The 24,625-nt window shown below is 39.1% G+C and overlaps 3 protein-coding genes across 8 annotated transcripts in view; 1 reads left to right on the top strand and 2 right to left on the bottom strand.

The window, feature by feature from the left end:
• Positions 1-18,436, bottom strand: part of LOC133635529 (DENN domain-containing protein 5A-like) — an 84,939-nt gene extending 66,503 nt beyond the window's left edge. For 2 of the 4 annotated variants that reach the window (XM_062028729.1, XM_062028738.1), the window contains exon 1: positions 18,171-18,435. In XM_062028729.1, coding sequence (XP_061884713.1) covers positions 18,171-18,270 — 100 coding nt within the window. In that variant the 5' untranslated portion in view covers positions 18,271-18,435. Of the gene's footprint in view, positions 1-18,170 lie in introns of all 4 variants that reach the window. The other 2 variants (XM_062028753.1, XM_062028745.1) reach the window with 2 other exon arrangements.
• The window catches only part of LOC133635554 (uncharacterized), a 318,673-nt gene that overhangs the window by 41,690 nt on the left and 252,358 nt on the right, over positions 1-24,625 (top strand). The window lies entirely within an intron of this gene.
• The window catches only part of LOC133635465 (transmembrane protein 41B-like), a 44,980-nt gene continuing 39,634 nt past the window's right edge, over positions 19,280-24,625 (bottom strand). For all 3 annotated transcript variants that reach the window (XM_062028685.1, XM_062028689.1, XM_062028690.1), the window contains 2 exons: positions 20,958-21,096; positions 19,280-20,876 (listed from right to left, as the gene is read on the bottom strand). In XM_062028685.1, the coding sequence (XP_061884669.1) occupies positions 20,707-20,876; positions 20,958-21,096 (309 nt within the window). In that variant the 3' untranslated portion in view covers positions 19,280-20,706. The remainder of the gene's footprint in view (positions 20,877-20,957; positions 21,097-24,625) is intronic.

Here is a 24,625-nt window from a genome sequence, read left to right as displayed (position 1 = left end):
CATTGATGATGTCGTTCACAACAACACGAGCAGATGAGATGTGTTGTGGGTGTATGGATTGTTCTTGTTAGCTTCGTAGTTTAGTCGCTGTATCAAGAGGCCGTCTCGACATTGTTTAGTTTAGGACAGGGAAGGTGAGTGTGTTGGGGATAAATGAGCGCTGCCGGACACATTATTTTCATTTAAGCGACATTTCACTTAAATTTTTGTCAATTTCCCTGATATTATTTTGCGTTTATCAGCAACTTCCATTTTATTTGCCAAGTATGTGACACTGTCCACGGTTACATTAAAGCGGAAATCATATGGCCTTACTTTTTTGTCGAGTTTAGAGTTTATGAGAACAACAGCACCGCGTGGCGAAGTTGGCAGAGTGGCCATGCCAGCAACCTGAGGGTTCCTGGTTCAATCCCCACCTTCTACCAACATCGTCACGTCCGTTATGTCCTTGAGCAAGACACTTCACCCTTGCTCCTGATGGGTCGTGGTGAGGGCCTTGCATGGCAGCTGCCGCCATCAGTGTGTGACTGGGTGAATGTCGAAATAGTGTGTCAAAGCGCTTTGAGTACCTTGAAGGTAGAAAAGCGCTATACAAGTATAACACATTCACATTTACATTTAGTGATCGATTAGGCATACTGGCACTGTGTCTGATAAAAAGCAGCAACCATGGTGACATCCCAAACTTCTAGTAGACATGGTCTTTTATTCACTCATTCACTCATCTGTTTCAGCGTCACAAGTTAAGGAATTTGCATGCACGTTGCACGGCCCATTAATATTTTTTTTTTCTCGATTATTTTTCTTTCATAATCGTGAGAAACCTATATCGAAATCGAAATTATAATTTGATTAATTGTCCAGCCCTAACAGATAGGGCTAGACGATTACTGCAAAAATAATAATGACAAATATTTTGATTGATATTGAAATAACGATTACTAACACGATTATTCATTTATTTGAAAACATGAGTATTTATTGTACAACCAACACTAAACCTTGAATATAATTTCAAGGAATTCCCGGATATAAATTAGTAGGGATGTAACGGTTTTGTAGAAACCGCGGAATTGCGGTTTCAAAATCATCTCAATAACGCCGTGACACATGGCGTATCAAATGAAAACTTGTGTAGATTTTTTCTGGGCCTTTTACTTTGACGGTTCTGAAAATAAACTACATCTTCCAGAATCCTCTGCGCAGCGTGGGTCCGCAATGTCGGGGCGTGAATAAAAAAAGACAGAAAGCAGGAAGTGAAGTGTGTTCCACTTCGTAGAGGATTTTATTTTTTAAATCCGCTGCCCGTGTGTCTCGAGTGTTTCAAACCAAAACAGACTCGGTCAAGTTGTGCCATACCGAGAGAACTGTTGCACACCAAAGCTACTTGATTAGATACCAACATCCTGAAAAGATGAAGCCAGCGAAGATAAACGTCAATTTGTGAGGTACTTACATTTTTAAAAGTTAAAATGTGAATTAACTTTTCTGAGAAACTGCATTTTCAAAACTGATAGCAAAAATGTAAACTGTTGAGGACACTGCTTCTCAGAGATGCACAATTCTTTGCATGTAAAAATACTTGTCTGTAGTATTAAATATGATTAGAACATTTTAGCATTATGTTTGTGTTCAATTACAGTAAGTGTGATTGTCATAAACATTCTTGTTACTTCATTTTACACACTATGGCATTTTTAAGTCTTTTTTTCTTACATATAACTCAATATCATACAGTCAATCAATCAATCAATGTTTATTTATATAGCCCTAAATCACAAGTGTCTCAAAGGTGTCCTTTATACCGTGATAATATCGCACCGTAAGGTTTTGATATCGTTACATCCCTATAAATTAGTAATAAATAAAAAACAAATAAAATTACAATAATACTAACAACAATAACAATAGCAAAATGGAAAAACAATTAAATTCAGTTAAAATTATTTTTTTTTACCTTCTACACGTATTTTATCACCATACAGTGTGTGTTTTGTGTGATAAATACAATTTAATAAAATGTTAGTGACTTAACTGCAAAAATCCTTACTTTTATTGGCGCAATAAATCTTTGGACAATTATAATCACTATTTTAGGTCAAACCATAAACATTTTGTAAATGTATCAATAAGGGCTTTAAGTACACTATGCTTGTGTAAGGTACTTTTTTGAAACCTTGAGTTTGTTAGCCCAGTCAGACTGGATCTTGCGTACAGCGTTAATATTGAAAAGGGGGAGAAGTGTGCTGTTGTTCTGAGCTTGACGAGTGTGGAGAAGACTTGAGGCTAAAAAAAAGCCCATCAAGTTGCAACTGATGTCCTGTTTGTACATTGATCTTACATTGATGATGTCATTCAAAACAACACAAGCAGATGAGATGTGTTGTGGGGGTATGGATTGTTCTTGCTAGCTTTAGCTTCGTAGTTTAGTTGTCGTTTCAGGTGGCCGTCTCGACATTGTTTAGTCCAGGACGGACGGCACAGTTGATTGTTTCGGGGATGAATTAGCAGTCCCGGACACATTATTTTCCCAAACAAATGTTCATTCTCCTCACAATGACTGCGCAATTAATCAAATTTTAATCACCATCCCAATTTTGGCTGTCACAACTAAATGAAAGTGATGGTCAACAACATTAACATTTAAAAAGCATATGAAAACAAGCACTTCACAGCAGCCGAGAACAGCCCTGTGAAGCGCACGCCCATCCACGCCAGAGGCCTTAGTGTATGAGCACAAAACTCCATCACCATGCCGAACTGAAACATTATTACTATTATTAACATTGACAAACTTTCCCTGGGGTTGCTGCAGCCGATCGCTTCATTTTACTTGCTTCACTTCCGTGGAGTCCCACTGATGTTATTAGGCAGATACAGGTGTGGACAATATTGGAGATAACCGCATTTGCCCCATCTAAAAAGTATACAGCGGAGGAGAAAACATTTCATTGTATATTTGTTGCTTTCATTTTGAAAGCGCAACACAGCGTCATGTCACTGGTCGCTCCTTCACTCACCTGCTCTGACAGGAGGAAACATGCAACAGAGAAAATGTAAAACAATGTGGAAAGTTGTTTATAACTTCCTGCCGTTTGTTTTTTGGGATGGTCACTTGTCTATGATTATTTCATTGCTAAATATGTCAGTGTTGCCAATAACATAGACACCAGCTAAAATGTTTTGTCATCTCATTGAATTGAAAGCAGGCTTTAAAGTGACAGCAGACTGGGAAGTCAGGCATGAAGCTTGTGTATTAGATTTAAGAGGTATCACTTCTATTTATTTTTTCTGGCCAAACTTTTGCACTGATCTAGATGGTGTTGTTGTGGAAGCTTGTTTATTAGACTTTATCATTATTGACCACACTGCTTTTTTTGTTTTAAATTGATATTGAAAAGTAAGTATGTTTTTTTTACATTATTTGTGTGTTTTTTCATGTCAGAAAGTTATTACTTGAATTAACAGTTAATGTGACATGGCATCTTTTCAATGTTTTATAGTTAATTTCTCTAGGACATATTTTTGCTTAAACTCTTAATGGATCAGTCCAGTTACAATCTTTAACTCATTCTTACACCTTTGGACATTTGCACAACACGCTACTCTGCTTGTCTCCTTAGAGTTGCACTAGCAGGATTGACTAACCATAATGCTAAATAGAGTTTGAAGACACTATTCCATCGAGTGTAAACATATCTCTCCTGGAAGACATGCTCCCTAGTGGAATTCTCCACATGCGTATGAATCCAGGGAATGCGAAAATGTAATTGTGCATTGAAAAACTATTTTACATGAGTTTGTGACACTAAATAACTATATTTTTGTATTTTGTCATTTATTCTACATGTTTCACACGACAAACAATCAAATGTATGATTAGGTCAAGCGTCCAAATGACGACAATGCGCAAGCTACACATGGTTGTTTTTTTTTATGGCGCCGAAAAAACATCTACAATTTAAAAATACAGCTTTAAAACTAAAAATGTAAAAGAACACAAATATTTAAATTACACATTACATGATGGCGTTGCATTCAACACCCCCTGCCCCTTCAGCACTGTTTTACCTAACAAAATAAATACTTTCAGTACTGATTAAAAAAAATTGTGATTATTATTTTTGCCAAAACTGTGAAACCCCAATTTCAGTCAATTTCTGTGATATTCTGCGTTTAATAGGGAACTGCACTTTTTTTGATCGTTCACAATAATTATGAAAGACATCACGACAGATGGATTTTTTTCTATTGCATTCTAAATATTAAATAAACAAACATAAAAGTCCGCCTACAGCAGACATTGTATTGTAAGTGATGTTTTATTATGTTTTTTGTCCCTCATGAAGTCTGCAGTGAGTAGAAATCAGTGATGTTGAAAAAAACAGCAAACTTAATAGATAGATAGATAGATAGATAGATAGTACTTTATTGATTCCTTAATGTTAATTAATGTGCCATGTATGCTTATAATGAGCAAAATAGTTCAATCTTTTTTGTAATTATAAATGTGCCGCACCAGCTAAATTTAGGGGAGAATACAGATTGCTCCATATATAAGCCGCACCCGACTATAAGCCGCAGGGTTTTGATGTGTAATTACCGTAGTATATAGGGGTTCCTGCTACCACGGAGGGGATTGTCGGGACAGAGATGACTGTTTGGGAACGCAAAGCGTCCCATTTATTAACAATAAATCTTTCAATCATTCAATCTAACTTTCACATCTTTGACATGGCGAACAGCATTCGTGCAGAGTACAAATAATACAACGCTGCAAAGTAATACAAAGTGCTCGCCTGTACGTTATCAAAATAACCAGCCTACCGGTATATGAAAAGTCAGTCTTTAATCATTGTGTCATCGTCTTCCTCCTGCGTACTAAAACCACCGAAATCCTCTTCGTCGGTGTCGGAGAAGAACAGGCCGTAAATAAGCCGCACCGTTGTATAAGCCGCAGGGACCAGAACGAGGGGAAAAAGTAGCGGCTTATAGTCCGGAAATTACGGTACATTACATACATACTTATATCATGTATATAACACTTTAATGGAGGTGTTTGGATGTTTTTTAAGGTCTTCATAGGCAGAATCCCATAGGCAGACTTTTGATCGCATTTATTTAATATTTGAAATGCAAAAAAAATTAAATAAACATCCATCGTTATATCTTTGATAATGATTGTAAAAGATAGGCAAAAAAAAAAAGTACACTTCTACTTTAACAGCAGATTCAATTTTATTGGTCAATTCTGTGATTCCTTTCGCCTTACTTTTTCAAGTTGAGTGATTATTGATTAGGCATACTAGCGCTGTGTCAAATAGAAAGTAGCAACCATAGTAAGATCCCAAACTTCTAGAAGACATGGTCTTTTTTCACAAACCTTTACTCATCCCTTTCAACGTTACAAACTCAGGTATTTGCATGCACATTGCTCGGCCCATTAATCGTTTTTTTCTGATTATGATATTTTTATGGTAGTGAGAGGCCAAAATCAAGGTCAAAATTCTATAACATCATAATTGTCTTAACCGTTTTTATTTCTGGGACTTCTTAGCTAAAACATCTAAAAAAATTTACACAAAGTAAATGTGAAGCTGGCATTGAACGTTTTTCCTCAAAAAACATGCTTTCCAGATAAAAAGTCTGAAGGTATGGACTGTGATACACAACAATTCCATACCTTGAGTCCTTACTTACCCAATTGAAAATTCGACAACATTTTTTAATTTAAACTTTTGACATTTATCTTATTCCAATGTTAGCATGAGGCGTTCCACAGGTGTGCCATTTGAAGACCTTTGATCACGCTTTATTAACTGGAAGCAAACAAAGCAGAAGACCGAAGACTAGAAGAGCGTTCCGTCATGATTCTTGTTTTGATTTCACATTAGGGATATTTTCCGGGTGACGGTTCATCAATGGCTTCTTATATCAGTCGTATTACAATTTCACTATCCATCGATCCATTTTCTACCGCTTGTCCCTTTCGGGGTTGCTGGAGCCTATCTCAGCTGCATTCGGGCGGAAGGCGGGTACACCCTGGACAAGTCGCCACCTCATCGCAGGGCCAACACAGATAGACAGACAACATTCACACTCACATCCACACACTAGGGCCATTTCAGTGTTGCCAATCAATCTATCCCCAGGTGCATGTCTTTGGAGGTGGGAGGAAGCCAGAGTACCCGGAGGGAACCCACGCAGTCACGGGGAGAACATGCAAACTCCACACAGAAAGATCCCGAGCGCAGGATTGAACTCAGGACTACTCAGGACCTTCGTATTGTGAGACACATGCACTAACCCCTGTGCCATTTCACTAATACTTGGTTAATATTCAAGTCATGAAATGTAAATGGAGTATTGTTGGCGCTTTCTGAATGGTTAGCCATTGCATTTTATGGGCGGAATAGTGGAGGTCCCCTTGGCTTTTCTGTACGCTGACTTTTATTTACATTTATCTAATATTTAGAATGCAATAAAAAAAAATCCATCAGTTGTCATGTCTTTCATAATGATTGTGAACGAGAGGCAAAATTCCAAAAAAAGTGCAGTTCCCCTTTAAAGGCCTACTGAAACCCACTACTACCGACCACGCAGTCTGATAGTTTATACATCAATGATGAAATCTTAACATTGCAACACATGCTAATACGGCCGGGTTAACTAATAAAGTGCAATTTTAAATTTCCCGGGGAACTTCCGGTTGAAAACGTCTATGTATGATGACGTTTGCGTGTGACGTTAATGGTTGAAACAGAAGTATTCGGACACATTGTATCACAATACAAACAGCTCTGTTTTCATCGCAAAATTCCACAGTATTCTGGACATCTGTGTTGGTGAATCTTTTGCAATTTGTTTAATGAACAATGGAGACTGCAAAGAAGAAAGCTGTAGGTGGGATCGGTGTATTATCGGCTGGCTGCAGCAACACAACCAGGAGGACTTTGACTTGGATAGCAGACGCGCTATCTGACGCTAGCCGCCGACCGCGCGGATGATCGGGGGAAGTCCTTCGTCGCGCCGTCGATCGCTGGAACGCAGGTGAGCACGGGTGTTGATGAGCAGATGAGGGCTGGCTGGCGTAGGTGGAGCGCTAATGTTTTTATCATAGCTCTGACGAGGTCCCGTAGCTAAGTTAGCGTCAATGGCGTCGTTAGCAACAGCATTGCTAGGCTTCGACAGGCGGCACAGCAGTAACCGTGTAGTTACAGGTCCAGTGTTTGGTTCGGTGTCTCCTGATAGTAGTATTGTTGATCTTCTGTCTATCCTTCCAGTCAGGGGCTTATTTCTTTTGTTTCTATCTGCATTTAAGCACGATGCTATCACGTTAACTCCGTAGCTAAAGTGCTTCAACGACGTATTGTCGTGGAGATAAAAGTCACTGTGAATGCCCATTTCGCGTTCTCGACTCTCATTTTCAAGAGGATATAGTAGCCGAGGTGGTTTAAAATACAAATCCGTGATCCACAATAGAAAAAGGAGAAAGTGTGGAATCCAATGAGCCCTTTTACCTAAGTTACGGTCAGAGCGAAAAAAGATATGTCCTGCACTGCACTCTAGTCCTTCACTCTTACGCTCCTCATCCACGAATCTTTCATCCTCGCTAAAATTAATGGGGTAATCGTCGCTTTCTCGGTCCGAATCGCTCTCGCTGCTGGTGTAAACAATGGGGAAATGTGAGGAGCCCTTCAACCTGCGACGTCACGCTACTTCCGGTACAGGCAAGGCTTTTTTTTATCAGCGACCAAAAGTTGCGAACTTTATCGTCGATGTTCTCTACTAAATCCTTTCAGCAAAAATATGGCAATATCGCGAAATGATCAAGTATGACACATAGAATGGATCTGCTATCCCCGTTTAAATTTTAAAAAATCATTTCAGTAGGCCTTTAAGAGTCAAATATGCATCCAATTTTGTGGTACAGCAACATTAAAATCCTTTCTTAAATGAAGCAAGTAGCAAATTTGTCTGAGAGGCTGAAGACAAGTGACACATTTTCTCAAAACAGCTTTCCTGTCACTCCAAATAAAAATCTGGCTTCATATTTTGGCCTCGATGTACAGCTAATGAAAGACCAGTGAGAATCGCATGCAAGCATTTTCACAGTCTACTATTGCAAGATTAGCACTTTTAAATGCACCCATTCTGCATTCAAAAAAAAAGGCCTTTTCAATGTGCAATTGCCAGTCTCGGGTAGTGCAGGGCTAATATGGACTAGACCGCCATGTTATTTTTACATTTATATGCAACAGCAGTTGCAAATGAAGTCAACATCTTTTGATTTGCATGAATTCAAAGAGAAACCTCATTGTTAAAGTGAAAATAGGAAGTGTGCGTGGGAGGGGGGGGGGGTATTCTTTGAAAAGCAACTGTTTAGTGTTTGTGATATTGCTTTGGTAGCAACCCTCTCACTTCAACTTTAACCACTTTGCATACTGACTCACCACAGACAATTCACTCTCACGCTGGACAGGTTTGAGTGAAGAGATAAACACTGTATAGTATTCAATAGTTGACCATCTTCCAAAATATCAAAATTACTGCTTTGTCTGAATATTACTGTTAAAATAAACCAGACAAAATTAACATCCTATTAGACGTCAACTCATCGCAGTGAGAGCAGACATTGTACAGAAAGCTATTGTTATATCAGGTTTGTATTTCTTGTTTAGCACTAGGCCTACAACAACTAATCGATCAAAATCGATTATAAAAATAGTTGGCGATTAATTTAGTCATCGATTCGTTGGATCTATGCTATGTGCATGCGCAGAGGCAATTTTTTTTATTTATTTTTTATACAAACCTTTATTTATAAACTGCAACATTTACAAACAGCTGAGAAACAATAATCAAAATAAGTATGGTGCCAGTATGCTGTTTTTCCCCCCAATAAAATACTGGAAAGGATAGAAATGTAGTTTGGCTCTTTTATCCGATTGTTAATCGATTAATCGAAGTAATAATCGACAGATTAATCGATTATCAAATTAGTTCAATGATAAATGATAAATGGGTTATACTTGTATAGCGCTTTTCTACCTTCAAGGTACTCAAAGTGCTTTGACAGTATTTCCACATTCACCCATTCACACACACATTCACACACTGATGGAGGGAGCTGCCATGCAAGGCGCTAACCAGCACCCATCAGGAGCAAGGGTGAAGTGTCTTGCCCAAGGACACAACGGACGTGACTAGGATGGTAGAAGGTGGGGATTGAACCCCAGTAACCAGCAACCCTCCGATTGCTGGCAAGGCCACTCTACCAACTTCGCCACGCCGTCCCTCGTTGTTAGTTGCAGCCCTATTTAGCACTTAGCAATACTGCTACATGATGCTTAGTCTTTCACTGGAGCTGGATCTGTTTAGCAGAGCATCTAAAACTTGCACCTCATCCTCCTTATATTCAGGATTCAACAGTATAAGGTTCTGGATAGAGATGTCCGATAATGGCTTTTTGCCGATATCCGACTGTGGAAGGGGCGTGGTCCACGCGTTCCCTATGGGCAGGGCGTGTGCAGGAGCCGGCTGTGAAGCAACTGGCGGGTGAGGAGATATCTCAGCTGGAACGAGTTATCTAATCACCTGTCTCTTTATTAGCAGCGTCGGAGAGCATGAGGGTGTGTCTGACGGGGAGTGGACGCGGGATGTACATGCTGCTGAAAAGCACAGGAAGACCCCGAGAAAAAGACTGCTGAAAAGCATCAGAGACTGGGAAGAAGAAAACAAAAATAAAAGACAATTGTAAATCCACAGCCGAAGGGTGTCGCGTGGGAATATTGGTCCAAAAAAGAACCCAATGACAAGAAGACAGCTCCACCGATATTCCGATATTGTCCAACTCTTAATTACCGATTCCGATATCAACCGATACCGATATATACAGTCGTGGATTTAACACATTATTATGCCTAATTTTGTTGTGATGCCCCGCTGGATGCATTAAACAATGCAACAAGGTTTTCCAAAATAAATCAACTCAAATTATGGAAAAAAATGCCAACATGGCACTGCCATATTTATTATTGAAATCACAAAGTGCATTATTGTTTTTAACATGCCTCAAAACAGCAGCTTGGAATTTGGGACATGCTCTCCCTGAGAGAGCTTGAGGTGGGCGGAGTTGAGGTGTGTGAGTGTGTGTGTGTGTGTGGGGGGGGGGGGGTGTATATTGTAGAGTCCCGGAAGAGTTAGTGCTGCAAGGGGTTCTGGAGATTTGTTCTGTTGTGTTTATGTTGTGTTACGGTGCGGATGTTCTCCCAAAATGGGTTTGTCATTGTTGTTTGGTGTGGGTTCACAGTGTGGCGCATATTTGTAACAGTGTTAAAGTTGTTTATACGTCCACACTCAGTGTGACCTGTATGACTGTTGACCAAGTATGCATTGAATTCACTTGTGTGTGTGTAAAACAGTGGATATTATGTGATTGGTCCGGCACGCAAAGGCAGTGCCTTTAAGGTTTATTGGCGCTCTGTACTTCCCCCTACGTCCGTGTATCACTCCGTACAGCGGCGTTTTAAAAAGTCATAAATTTTACTTTTTGAAATTGATACCGATAATTTCCAATATTACATTTGAAAGCATTTATTGGCCGATAATATCAGCATTCAGATATTATCGGACATCTCTATTTCTGGATCATAATTTTTCCCAAAGTAATTGTTGTTGGCTCTCACAAAGTCTGCATGTTGTTGGTGGGGAAAGGATTTGCGGTTCCTACCTCTAGTTAAAGTTAAAGTTAAAGTACCAATGATTGTCACACACACACACACTAGGTGTGGTGAAATTTGTCCTCTGCATTTGACCCATCCCCTTCATCACCCCCTGGGAGGTGAGGGGAGCAGTGGGCAGCAGCGTAGCCGCGCCCGGGAATCAGTTTTGGTGATTTAACCCCCAATTCCAACCCTTGATGCTGAGTGCCAAGCAGGGAGGTAATGGGTCCCATTTTTATAGTCATTGGTATGACCCGGCCGGGGTTTGAACTACGTCACGTGATCACGTGACTGGCTTCCTCATTAACTCTCAAAATGGCTCGGGAATCTCTGTGAGATTGATACTATTTTGACCATATTTATATACTCGCAAACTTTGAGAGTCATACATCAGATATATATGATACTAGCTTCAATATAGCAACTTGTTTTTCCACTCTACTGGTACTGTAAGAGAAATTGCAGTTGCATCAGGACCCCTCCTGCAGCACACAGTTCTTATGCTGAATGAATGATTAAGATCGCCCAACGTGCTAAACATGCTTGCGGACCTGGCAGCAAGAAAAGAGAAGGCAACACTTCGAACATGGACATCTAACGGAGCAGCAATACATACTAAATTCAAGGTGAAGTTATATCATTACTAGTGACACAAATATTAATTTGTTACTGAGGAAGGAATAGCATGCTACGATGGCTAACACCACCCAGCTAACATGACACGATCAGAGAAAAGAGGCACAGGCATAATGTTATGTTTTACTTTAATGCTAAAATTAAGTTAATGCAGCAAATTAATAAAAACAATAGACACTTTAAAGATCCAAAACACTCATTGATAAATGGTGAACAAGTCTGTAAAACATGTTGAGATTAGATTTTAAGCTATGGTCGACTTTTATTTATTTTTATGAATATTTTAAAAAGTGTATTTTTTTAATCAATATTCATGTTGTGATCTTATTAAACCACAAAGTGATTGCATTCATTTGGAAATGTTTTTTTTTGGGTTTTTTTTACAAAGAAAACACTTATGATTTGTGACTTGAGTTGCAGATTTAGCAACAGGAGATTACCGGCACATTAAAAAACTGCACTTTATTATTAGTTATAAAGAAATAACTAAGTTATTTTTGTTACATAATTTAAATATATATGTTCCACTTTCATCATGTTATATTATAATGTTTGAAAATGACTCAGAATCTCATACCCACCCATACTTAATTGTGTGACAAATCAAGCCCTATTTCCACCAGCACACTTCAGTACAGGAGGGTACACAAGTTGCATTAAAGGTTGTAACAGGTAACAAAACAACACACAGACACCATACCCATTTTGCAATCTCTGGCTTTTGTGCCAACAGTAACGGAATACAAAAAACTGCATTTGAAATATACAGCAATTTATAAGAGGTGCACTATATGATATAACAGGTTTCTGTTTTAAGGTAAACATAGCACAGAGCCCTGTACTGTGTTTTGTTCCTCTTTGTGGAATTTATTGGCTGCTATGACATCACTATTGACATATCTGCCGCTTTATAAACCGCCTAACCACAAAATTGTCTCATTAGTAAATATTACCTTTTTAAAGGGGAAGACCAGAAACTATAAAGTGTACCTTGGTTTCACTTAGGCCTGGACGTAGGGCCTAAAAATAAAATCTCTGACTTTTTTCACCAAAAATTGGATGAACAATTTTTTAAAATTATTTTCTTTAATAAAAAAAATTATGAATATAAATGAAAGATATAAATCGAAACAAGTTTTGCTTTTTATTTGATCAAAATCTAGTGTACTGCATACACTGCATCTTACTCTTGGCAAAAATCTAACCTTTATAAAGTTGGTTCTTTTTCAAACAGACATAAATTGGACTTTGTATAATATTATTTTCAAAAAACTAATCAGATGAAACAGAGGAGATTTACATAATGTAGCTAATTCTGGCATAGTTACTGTGATGCCCAGGCAGAGTTACACTTTCAACTAAGCAACTTTACTCCAACTCCGTTTATCCCTGATAAAAAAACATAATAGAGGGGTAGGACTAATGTTGTATACACACAGATCACTAATTTCTGATTGAAAATTAACCAAAAACAGAGGTCCTAATTAAACAGAAAACATAACTGTTTAACAATAATTAATAATAATGTTATTCAGTTAAAGCATGACTCTTTGTTGAGTCACATCCTAAATATTTTTACATGAGTATTTCCAGTGCAGTATTTGTAATATCGCTGGGCATCTTGTATGGCACTATGGTCAGTCAACCCCTCATCAGTTTACTGTCTACACACATACATACACCACGCACAAATAAAATTTTCCATCACTTTGTTAAGATTGATTAACAGCGGAACCGAGTCATAAATTGCAGACGACATCAGATTGACAAAATATTTGTGTAATAAGAAAAGTCTTCCAATAGGGTGAGGTAAACACCAAAAAACAAACACTATGAATAAAAATGCAGGCCTAATAAATGATGCTAGACATAGATTTGCTATTCATAGAATATTCTTAATAAATCACTTACTAAGCAGGATTACTGTATTACGGAAAAACACAGAGCCAAAGCTTGAATAGAAGTAAGCGGAGGAAACTGCCCCTAACAAAAGAAAAAGTTTGGACTGCCAAAGATTGCTTGCAAGACAAGCTAACCATCGCTAATCTTCCAAATTCAAAACCTTAGAACCCTGACAACAGAGGCAAAGGATGTGGGAGAAAATAGAGAATTTAGTCTCCAAATGGGAGACAGGCTTACCGAAAGCTGAATGATATACTGTAGGTACTTGGTTTAAAAGACAGAGACATTAAATACTTTTCAAAACACATCTTTTTTTTTTTTTTTTTGTCCTGCCCAGCTTCTCAGGCAAATCATATAGTTGATGTAGATGCCCATATCGGCTTTTCAGATTTCAAAACACATCTAAGGAAGTGATGAGTTACACTGGAACACTTCATAAAAAAAGGGTTGGGCTAGAAAATAATAATAATAATAATGGATTAGATTTATATAGCGCTTTTCTAGACACTCAAAGCGCTTCACAGAGAAGTGAGAACCCATCATTCATATTTACAACTCATTCATTCATCATTCATTCTCCGGTGTGAGCGGCACCGGGGGCAAGGGTGAAGTGTCCTGCCCAAGGACACAACGGCAGCGATTTTGGATGGTAAGAGGCGGGGAGCGAACCTGCAACCCTCAGGTTTCTGGCACGGTTGCTCTACCCACTACGCCATACCGCCCCAAAAAGGGAAAAGAAAGTTAATGTTTTAAAAAGACAAAATTATCCCATTTAGGGATGTGCAATGGATCGGCCAATGAGCAGTATTGGCCTGGTTTCCGTAAAATTGTATGTGATTGGCCTTTGCCGATTAATGCCAATCACAAGCGCCGATCTTCTTCGGCTTACAAGCGGCTAGCAGCTTATTATGTGCGTCAATACACAATGTGCTCCCCTAAACTAATAATAATCAATAATCAAATAGTACTATCACTGGAGGATGAGGTTAAATATGTTATATACCCAGAGAAAGCCAGGAGCAGCCATGCTATAGCTAAGCTTGGCTAGCTTTAAACAACACCAAGAAAAATGTGCTTAGTAAAGTTAAATAAGTGTAGATGGAACTACGTTACAGCAGAAGGTAAGCAGCTAATAACAGGAAATCAACAAGTAGATTAATAAGAATTAAGAGAGAGGATAATATAACAACAATTGTTGATGTGTCAGCATTGTCACAGTCAGAGGTCTATCCATCCATCTATTCTCTGCCGCTTCTCCCTCCTGGGGTCGCGGGGGTGGCTAGAGTCTATCCCGGTTGCACTCGGGCAAAAGGCGGGATAGGCCAAGTCTCCACTTCATCATAGGACATTGACACTCTAGGGACAACATAAAAGGCGGATTGATCCATAAATTGGTGGTGTCGATATTAGGGTAGTATTAGTATATGAGCGACACTAGAGTGATCAAATTGATCTTATTATTTTCTCCAAATCATTGTTTTTGTTAATGTTTACAATGTCAGGGAATAATTCCCTGGACACAGGAGGATTTTGAGGGAAAAAACCAAAGGACGGCGTGGCAAAGTTGGTAGAGTGGCTGTGCCAGCAATCAGAGTGTTGCTGGTTACTGGGGTTCAATCCCCACCTTCTACCATCCTAGTCACGTCCGTTGTGTCCTTGGGCAAGACACTTCACCCTTGCTCCTGATGGCTGCTGGTTAGCGCCTTGCATGGCAGCTCCCGCCATCAGTGTGTGAATGTGTGTGTGAATGTGTGAATGTGGAAATACTGTCAAAGTGCTTTGAGTACCTTGAAGGTAGAAAAGCGCTATACAAGTATAACCCATTTATCATTATTTATAAATGAGTAGCAAATAGTAGTTTTTGTTTAGTTATTCTTTGCTTTTCTGCACTGATATTGGTGAAGCTCTAATGTCATTGTGCTGATGTATAATGACAATAAAGGCATTTTATTCTATACTATCTTATTGTGAACTATTGACATTGTTTTGATTAAACAATGTTATGCAATAGAAAAGAAAAAAAACACTGTTTTAAATATTGTGTTGATATTGTTCCAACTGTCTGTAGCACTCACCATAAATACATTGAAAAGTGTATACTTAAAGGCCAACTGAAATGAAATTGTTTTATTTAAACGGGGATAGCAGATCCATTCTATGTGTCATACTTGATCATTTCGCGATATTACCATATTTTTGCTGAACGGATTTAGTAGACAACAACGACGATAAAGGTCGCAACTTTAGGTCGCTGATAAAAAAAAGCCTTGCCTATACCGGAAATAGCGTGACGTCACCGGAGGAAGGACTCCTCACATTTTCCCATTGTTTACAATGCAGCGAGAGAGATTCGGACCGAGAAAGCGACGATTACCCCATTAATTTGAGCGAGGATGAAAGATTTGTGGATGAGGAAAGTGAGAGTGAAGGACTACAGTGCAGTGCAGGACGTATCTTTTTTCGCTCTGACCGTAACTTAGGTACAAGGGCTCATTGGATTCCACACTTCTATTGTGGATCACGGATTTGTATTTTAAACCACCTCGGATACTATATCCTCTTGAAAAGGAGAGTCGAGAACGCGAAATGGACATTCACAGTGACTTTTATCTCCACGACAATACATCGGCGAAGCTCTTTAGCTACTGAGCTAACGTGATAGCATTGGGCTCAAATGCAGATAGAAACAAAATAAATAAATCCCGACTGGAAGGATAGACAGAAGATCAACAATACTATTAAACCATGGACATGTAACTACACGGTTAATAATTCCCAGCTTGGCAAAGCTTAACAATGCTGTTGCTAACAACGCCATTGAAGCTAACTTAGCAACGGGACCTCACAGAGCTATAATAAAAACATTAGCACTCCCCCTACGCCAGCCAGCCCTCATCTGTTCATCAACACCCGTGCACACCTGCGTTCCAGCGATCGACGGAAGGACGAAGGACTTCACCCGATCATCCGTGCGGTTGGCGGCTAGCGTCGGCTAGCGCGTCTGCTATCCAAGTCAAAGTCCTCCTGGTTGTGTTGCTACAGCCAGCTGCTAATACACCGATCCCACCTACAACTTTCTTCTTTGCAGTCTTCATTGTTCATTAAACAAATTGCAAAAGATTCACCAACACTGATGTCCAGAATACTGTGGAATTTTGAGATGAAAACAGAGCTTTTTTGTATTGGATTCAATGAGGTACCAATACTTCCGTTTCAACTATTGACGTCACGCGCATACGTCATCATATATAGACGTTTTCAACCGAAGTTTAGCGGGAAATTTAAAATTGCACTTTATAAGTTAACCTGGCCGTATTGGCATGTGTTGCAATGTTAAGATTTCATCATTGATATATAAACTATCAGACTGCGTGGTCGTTAGTAGTGGGTTTCAGTAGGCCTTTAATAGATCGGCATCGGTATTGGTGTTGGACAATCTCACTCATGGATGATCTGTATCGGATTTGGCAGCATAAAACCTTGATCAGAAAATCAAAGCTAGGAAGTGCAGAAATCTGTCTGAGTAAAATAATGTGATTATGACTGAGCTTCAAATTACACAAAGGCCTAATGTCAGAGCAGCTGATAACCGTGGAGGACAAAATGCTGCCGCTTCAACAAAGCCCCGGTGGCCAACTTTCTGCAATCAAATGGGGTGGATGTCAACAACATGGACAGATGCATTCCAATGTCTAGCAGAAATAACACCACACCGATCATCCTCATAAAGCTCACCAATAAAAAAAAAAGGTGGCATTGCTGAGACACAGAGTCAAAATGAAAGGAACAAAAGTCTACATCAATGAACATGTGACAAATAGCAACACTAACACCGTAAAGAAAACATACCTGATGAAGAAGCAGAGGAAAAGTTAGGGCACTTGGAGCGCCAACTGTAAACACTACATGAAAATCTACATTAAGTTGAATGTAGAACCCGAGGAACCGGACAAATACTAAAGATGCGTAATTTCCACGAGAAGGAAATAAAAGACAATTTACAAAGACTTTTGTGAGTCAACAATAACAACTCTTAAAGAACACCAGCGTATGCCAGACTCTAATATAATACGGAATACATTACATTCATTGATAATCAACACTTAATGCTTATCATGGGATTGATTATGAAGTGTGCAATGCAGTCAAAATACTGGCCAGTATGTATGTAGTCTCAATGTGCTTGCTTTTTATTTTCTTATTATTATTTGTGTCCGCCTTTCTTTTACTACAGAGCGAAAACGTGATGTTCATATGCAAAAGTTATGGTGTGATCTATAGAATAATTATTCGGTAAAATAAATGTTCCTACTCCTTTGCGGATATTTTGAATTGTGCAAATGTAACCACGTGATTGATTGATTGATTGATTAAAAATTGTATTAGTAGGTTGCACAGTGAAGTACATATTCCGTACAATTGACCACTAAATGGTAACACCCGAATAAGTTTTTCAACTTGTTTAAGTTGGGGTCGTGATGTTCTTTACCGCAACTTGCTAAACAAATACGTCATAACCATGAACTTATTATTAAAGTGTAACTAATTGGTCATCCACTGACAATGACGTATTCATTTGAGATATCACATCATGTACATCCAAACATAAATGAAATGTAAGTGTTCTATTTGATGGCGCAGGACGTGAGGCTGTGCACACAAGATGTCAGTAATCTTGTGCCGAGCATTGCAAACAAACAAGGCAGTGGACGTGAACAGAGTCAGGCCTGTAGCATTACTATTAGCATCATATACCGTGTAAATAACAATACAATGTGCTCGTTTGGAGGAAAAATACACGAAGCCTCGGCAAAGTTGCTTCAAAAGGCTGAGCGAATATTCCAATTATTTCAATTGTAGCACAACGATGGGCCCAGAATGTCCCCGATGGTCGGCTAATATGCTCACCGGAGAGTTCGTCTGGTTCCAGCCCGCTTTCGGTGTCGAGTCCGCAGACCACAAAATAATCTGCGAACCGACAGGAGACAGGGCTGATGCCGGTGGTCATTTTGAGACTGCTCCGGTGGCTCCCTTTCCTCCGCCAGAGGGAGCATATTAGGTGAAGGAGAAGAAGTGTTTTGTCTCTGCCATCACGGATGATACCTACAGCGCTTCTGTAGAACCACTAAATCACAACCAGCCAACAGAACAGAGCGAGCCTTTTACTCACCGCTCCATAATGCCAACATACTTCCGGTTTAGGCCCTCCGAAATAAAACACCATTGGCCCCTTTGTTGCACTGCATACATTTCTCAAACACACGAAAATAAGGCAAATACGCCATTATGAATCACATGAAAAACATCCAAGTGACATTTGAAGCATAACAATAACTTATTATACCATTTTTAAATGTAAAGTAAAATCTTATTTTGATCAAATTCACTAAGCTTCCGGTTAAGGTATAACTAACTTCGCAATTCATTTGTTGCAGTTCTACTTCAAACCCGTTTTGTAGCCGGCAGACCAACTGTCTTATCAACTTTGTCTATTCATGTTCGAATTAACCAAATGGGATTGTTTCTATCATTTGCGATAACGTCCCACTAAATTCATATCATTTTCTTGACAATGGCTGCAGAACGTAATGGCAATTTTTTCATCAAACTGCGGTAAAACATGGATGGATGAATGAATGAGACTTTGTCCTCTTCCTGACAGATAATGTAGATTTGCGCAAACCGTAGACTTAATTCTCCAAATTTGCTGGTTAGTGTCACAGTGCAAGTCAGGCAGGCAGGGAGGGGGAAGGTGTCGCCCTCTCGCGGCATCTTCTCCATATATTACATGATGGGGACTGCCCAGTGCAATACATTCACAGGTATTTGCAAACCTAATACACATTTTAGTATTCATATGAAAAATACAGGTACTACTTGTAACTGCTATTATAAATGTAAAAAAAAACCAAGTGTGACTGTTGAGATGATTAGAAGAGCTAGTGGGCTTGGGGATTGATTTCTGCTTAACATGCTTGAACTTCCAAAAAATTCTGATAACAAAAAAAATGTCAGTCTTGCCAATTTGTTGCATAATTTTATTTAAGACATTAATTCCCATTTCAAACAATGTTCTACTTAAAGAAAGGACCCTGTTAAATACAGTTACCCTCTGAGCCAGTCCAGTGAGAAACATAAAACAAACTTCAAAACTCAGATGAAGAAAATTGATCAGAAAAAAGTCTCATACATTTGCATGTTTCTACACAACTGGTGCATTACATATCTGTTTATTTGTCATCAATCAACATGTGTTATTTTGGGAATATATTTAAGTAGTTAGCAGAAAACTGCTCTAAGACATTTAATAGACCAAAATCAATAAAATAAAAACATTCTGACAATGCTATAAATAAATAGATTAAAAATACTAAAGCAAATCCGTCAAATAAAAACACTTTGCCTTTGTGTACATATTTACTTAAGTTGTGCAGAACGGAAAACATTTTTTTACATAATCTGACAAAGTTTAGACCTTCCAGACTTAAATGAGTCTGTTGGCACCCATTTGTACAAGCGCATTGTAGAGGATGGAGACAGACGCATACAAACTATTTAAATACAGTCAGGAAGTCATCCCTATTAGCAAAATTCAACACATTTCATTCCAAATCATTTCAATCAAGGGGACATTTAATTTTGTTTTATATTATAGTTTTGAGTTTTGAAATCCAACCAAAACTTAAATTATTTGGAAGAAAAAAGGTACTATCTGGCAACAGATCCAGGCATATTTAAGAGGTAGAAGTCAAAAACTCTTACAAAATACAAAAAAAAAGTTGCTAACTGTATCTCAGTCAAGGTTTGTTTTTTACCTAACTGTACACCTTCACTTCCTCTTCTAAAATTTACTTTTTTTAATGAAGCAAGCACCAGATATGATATCGAAAAAGTAAACTTAAATTTCAACACAGCAGTGACAATGAGACAGGTTTTGCTTTTTTCGGTGCAAAAACCAAAACAATTACAGGGAGTGAATGTTTAGGGGCTGCAAACAGGATGTTGAATTCCACTGAAGTGGACTTTACTGTGAAATTATGTGCTTTGGGAGCAGTAATGCCATCACCAATTAAAAAGGATGGTATAGGAACATAGGCTGAATACTGTAATCAATGTTATCCAACATACTACAAGCAGTGCCTTTAACTGTCTAGCAAGGACCAAAACATTAATTGCAAAGTGCCTTAAAAAAGCATATGACAAATAATTCACAAAAAATCAAACATGCGTGTACAGTGGCCAGTTCAAACATGAGGAACAAACCAACATTGTGTGGACCGTGTGGTCGAGGCATGTTTATCATATCATCAGCGGGAAAACCTCCCACCCAGACATCAAGTAGTTGTGACCAAGGAAGAGCAACTTGATGTACGTTCCTGAGGGGAAGGACTTAAGAGTTATTGGAGGGGGAGTGTTACGAGGAATGGGATCAGCCCGGGCTGAGCTACTCCAGTTTCCGCTGCAGCTTTTTCTGGAAGCAGACAGGCAAAATGGAAAGCACAGCGAGGACGCCAAGCACAGCCAGAGAGTTCCAGGACACGGCCTCACCGGCTGTGGTCAGTTTGTACAGTGTTGTACCTGCGTTGATAGCTACGAAAGATGGCGGCGCCACACCTGTGAACAACAGAGGCGACTTTATCAACCCTCTCAATGATAAAATAATTGCAGCTGATAACAGAAATCATAAACACCTACCTAAAAAGGTCCCGATGAAGAAAACTCCTAAGGGCACATTGATGACTGGAGAGGTGATGTTGATGAACCAGTTGGGAAGGAACGGAGTTATCCTCAAGAAAATGATGTAATTGATTAAATGATCTCTGTGTTTGTCAACCTGCGAATCAAAAGCAGACAAATGACAAATAATGGCTTTGTAAAGTCAACATTTTCTCCAATAATAAATCGTTTTTTGCTGAAAAAAAGAAATACAGTGTTACCTCAACTTAAAGGATTCATATTATGTTGTTTTTTTTTACATTCAAACCTCTTCCTTGTGGTCTACAAAACATGTAATGTTGGTTCTTTGGTCAAAATGTTGTATAGATATTGGCTGTGTCCCAATTCAGGGTCTGCATCCATCGGAGTGCGCATTTGTGGGGTGCTGACATCGCGGTGCGCGAAGGCTGTCCCAATTAAAAAAAGTTCCAAGTGTCCTTCGAATGCGGCCGACAAATGTGTCCTTTTCTGCCATTAGCAGAAAGGTTGCATCCGTGTACACTTCGCGCCCTTAGAGGCCTACTGAAATGAAATTTTTTTATTTAAACGGGGATAGCAGATCCATTCTATGTGTCATACTTGATCATTTCGCGATATTGCCATATTTTTGCTGAAAGGATTTAGTAGAGAACATCGACGATAAAGTTTGCAACTTTTGATCGCTGATAAAAAAAAGCCTTGCCTGTACCGGAAGTAGCGTGACGTCACAGGCTGAAGGGCTCCTCACATTTCTCCATTGTTTACAATGCAGCGAGAGCGATTCGGACCGAGAAAGCGACAATTACCCCATTAATTTGAGCGAGGATGAAAGATTTGTGGATGAGGAACGTGAGAGTGAAGGACTAGAGTGCAGTGCAGGACGTATCTTTTTTCGCTCTGACTGTAACTTAGGTACAAGGGTTCATTGGATTCCACACTTTCTCCTTTTTCTATTGTGGATCACGGATTTGTATTTTAAACCACCTCGGATACTATATCCTCTTGAAAATGAGTCGAGAACACGAAATGGACATTCACAGTGACTTTTATCTCCACGACAATACATCGGCAAAGCTCTTTAGCTACGGAGCTAACGTGATAGCATCATGCTTAAATGCAGATAGAAAAAAATAAAATAAACCTCTGACTGGAAGGATAGACAGAAAATCAACAATACTATCAAACCATGGACATGTAACTACACGGTTAATGCTTTCCAGGCTGTCGAAGCTTAACAATGCTGTTGCTAACGACGCCATTGAAGCTAACTTAGCTACGGGACCTCGACAGAGCTATGCTAAAAACATTAGCTATCCACCTACGCCAGCCAGCCCTCATCTGCTCATCAACACCCGTGCTCACCTGCGTTCCAGCGATCGACGGAGCGACAAAGGACTTCACCCGATCATAGATGCGGTCGGCGGCCCGGAGACGGAGGAAGTCAAGGTGAGGTCGGCGGCTAGCGCGTCTTCTATCCATCTCAAAGTCCTCCTGGTTGTGTTGCTGTAGTCCGTCGCTAATACACCGATCCCACATACAGCTTTCTTCTTTGCAGTCTTCATTGTTCATTAAACAAATTGCAAAAGATTCACCAACACAGATGTCCAGAATACTGTGGAATTATGTGGTGAAAACAGAGCTTTTTGTATTGGATCCAATGGGGTCCGAATACTTCCGTTCACTCCGTGACGTCACGCGCAAACGTCATCATACCGCGACGTTTTCAACCGGAAGTTTCGCGGGAAATTTAAAATTGCACTTTATAAGTTAACCCGGCCGTATTGGCATGTGTTGCAATGTTAAGATTTCATCATTGATATATAAACTATCAGACTGCGTGGTCGGTAGTAGTGGGTTTCAGTAGGCCTTTAATATCCTGAGATCCTTCGCGTTCACAACTCTGAAAAATATTTTCAACATGGCTCTATGCGGACCGGAAAGAGCGACTATAATTTGTAGGTATATCTTTGTTTATTAATTAAAAACAGCTAAAAGCAGACAAGTCCAGCAGGGGTGACAATAGTGATATACATTTTTGTTTAAATATGAGACCTCAACTATCGTAATGTTGCGCGTCCTCTGTGCTCTTTCCTCCTCTCTTTACCCAGAGGAAGTGCCGTATATCCGGCCATTGAAGACAAGCTTGGTGCCTGGAGCTTTTTTCAACGTTAGCCTGTAAAGCCTGACATATTTTAATTTACTTTTTTAGACTGCAATAACTTGACTTAAGTATGTTATATTAATGTCTGGCCGGACTAATGACGTATTGTAAACGTGTCATCAACATACCGATATTAGTTATTACTGTTTTTTTGCATGCATTTGCATGTTATTTGAAAATGTTTACTTCTATTAATGATTATTGTGATCTTGTGTTTAACTTTTCTGTTTTTGTTGCTGTGCAGAATAATCAAGGAGGAGGACTTGGACAACAAATGACCAAAAAGAAATGACACAAAACACTCATATGCCAGTTTGGATGATCATTTAAAAACTAATTATTTTTACAACAAATACAAATTAATAAACTCATGTACTGAAACTGTAGTTGTTGTGATTAATTTCCTCTGCCTTAATTGCAAATAATTATATGATAATAATAATATTATGCTATCCCAATATTTACTATTACTGGCTATTATGCAACCAAATTGACAAGATTAGAAAATTACCGGTACATCAATTGTGAATCCCATATAAATTAAGTAAGATCGTGTGGTGTTGCTGTATAGATAGACTGTGAGGTACATGTTCCACTTCAACAAGCATGAAAATAAATCCATCATTAACTAATAATTAGGAATAACAGCTTTAGAATGCTTGTCAACATGTGACACATCGCCATGATAACCATCTCCCATGATCGGTCGTCTCTAACCGCAGGAAAATCAGACGGTGCCGGTAGCTATTAAAATAAATAAGGTAAAAATAAGGTAAAGGACCAAGAGAACACAAAATGATTCAACATTCTTCTATTAAGTTAGCAATCTTTTAACCTTGTGCAACTGAGCAGCAAATACGTGACATAAATATAAGGGCGGGGACAACTGACGTGACCAGGAAGTGTCCCGTAGGCAGACTGTCCCAATTAATTTCGCTCAAGCCGCTGCTGGAGGACTCTCGCTAGGACCCACACTTTGTCGACCGCATAGGCTGGGTCCTTTGAAGGATGCAGACCCTGAATTGGGACACAGCTATTGAGTCTGTTTAGGTGATTAGAGAGTTAGCTTCCGCAACTAGTGGGTCCTGTTGACTTGTACATATTTGTTATATGATGGCACTTTTATAATAGTTGGTAGCCCCGATTACATTAGGAAAACTGGCTGTTTCAAATTGCTGTTCAGCAGGTCTTGTACGGAAATTTAATATACCTGGCTAACGTGCCAATAATTGAATGTGTTTTTTGTACCACTTTGCCTCAGAATTTATATATATTTGTCTAATAGCACACACAGGAGTGTGTCAATTGTTCATATGTCTCTGTTTTGCACATCAACTACTTTGATTTGAATTGTTTGACGTTCCTCTATTTAAACAGTTACCCAGTATTTCCTCTGAGTGTTGCCAAAATATCCAGAAATGTGGGTACAACAGCCATGAAGCTGGCATGACGCACCACACATTTCCACGTTCAGTTCACTCTTGATACATCTCAACTTTGCCGTGAA

The sequence above is a fragment of the Entelurus aequoreus genome, linkage group LG02 (assembly GCF_033978785.1).
Source record: "Entelurus aequoreus isolate RoL-2023_Sb linkage group LG02, RoL_Eaeq_v1.1, whole genome shotgun sequence".
Lineage (NCBI taxonomy): Eukaryota > Metazoa > Chordata > Actinopteri > Syngnathiformes > Syngnathidae > Entelurus > Entelurus aequoreus.
This window is presented reverse-complemented; position numbering and strand designations above follow the sequence as displayed.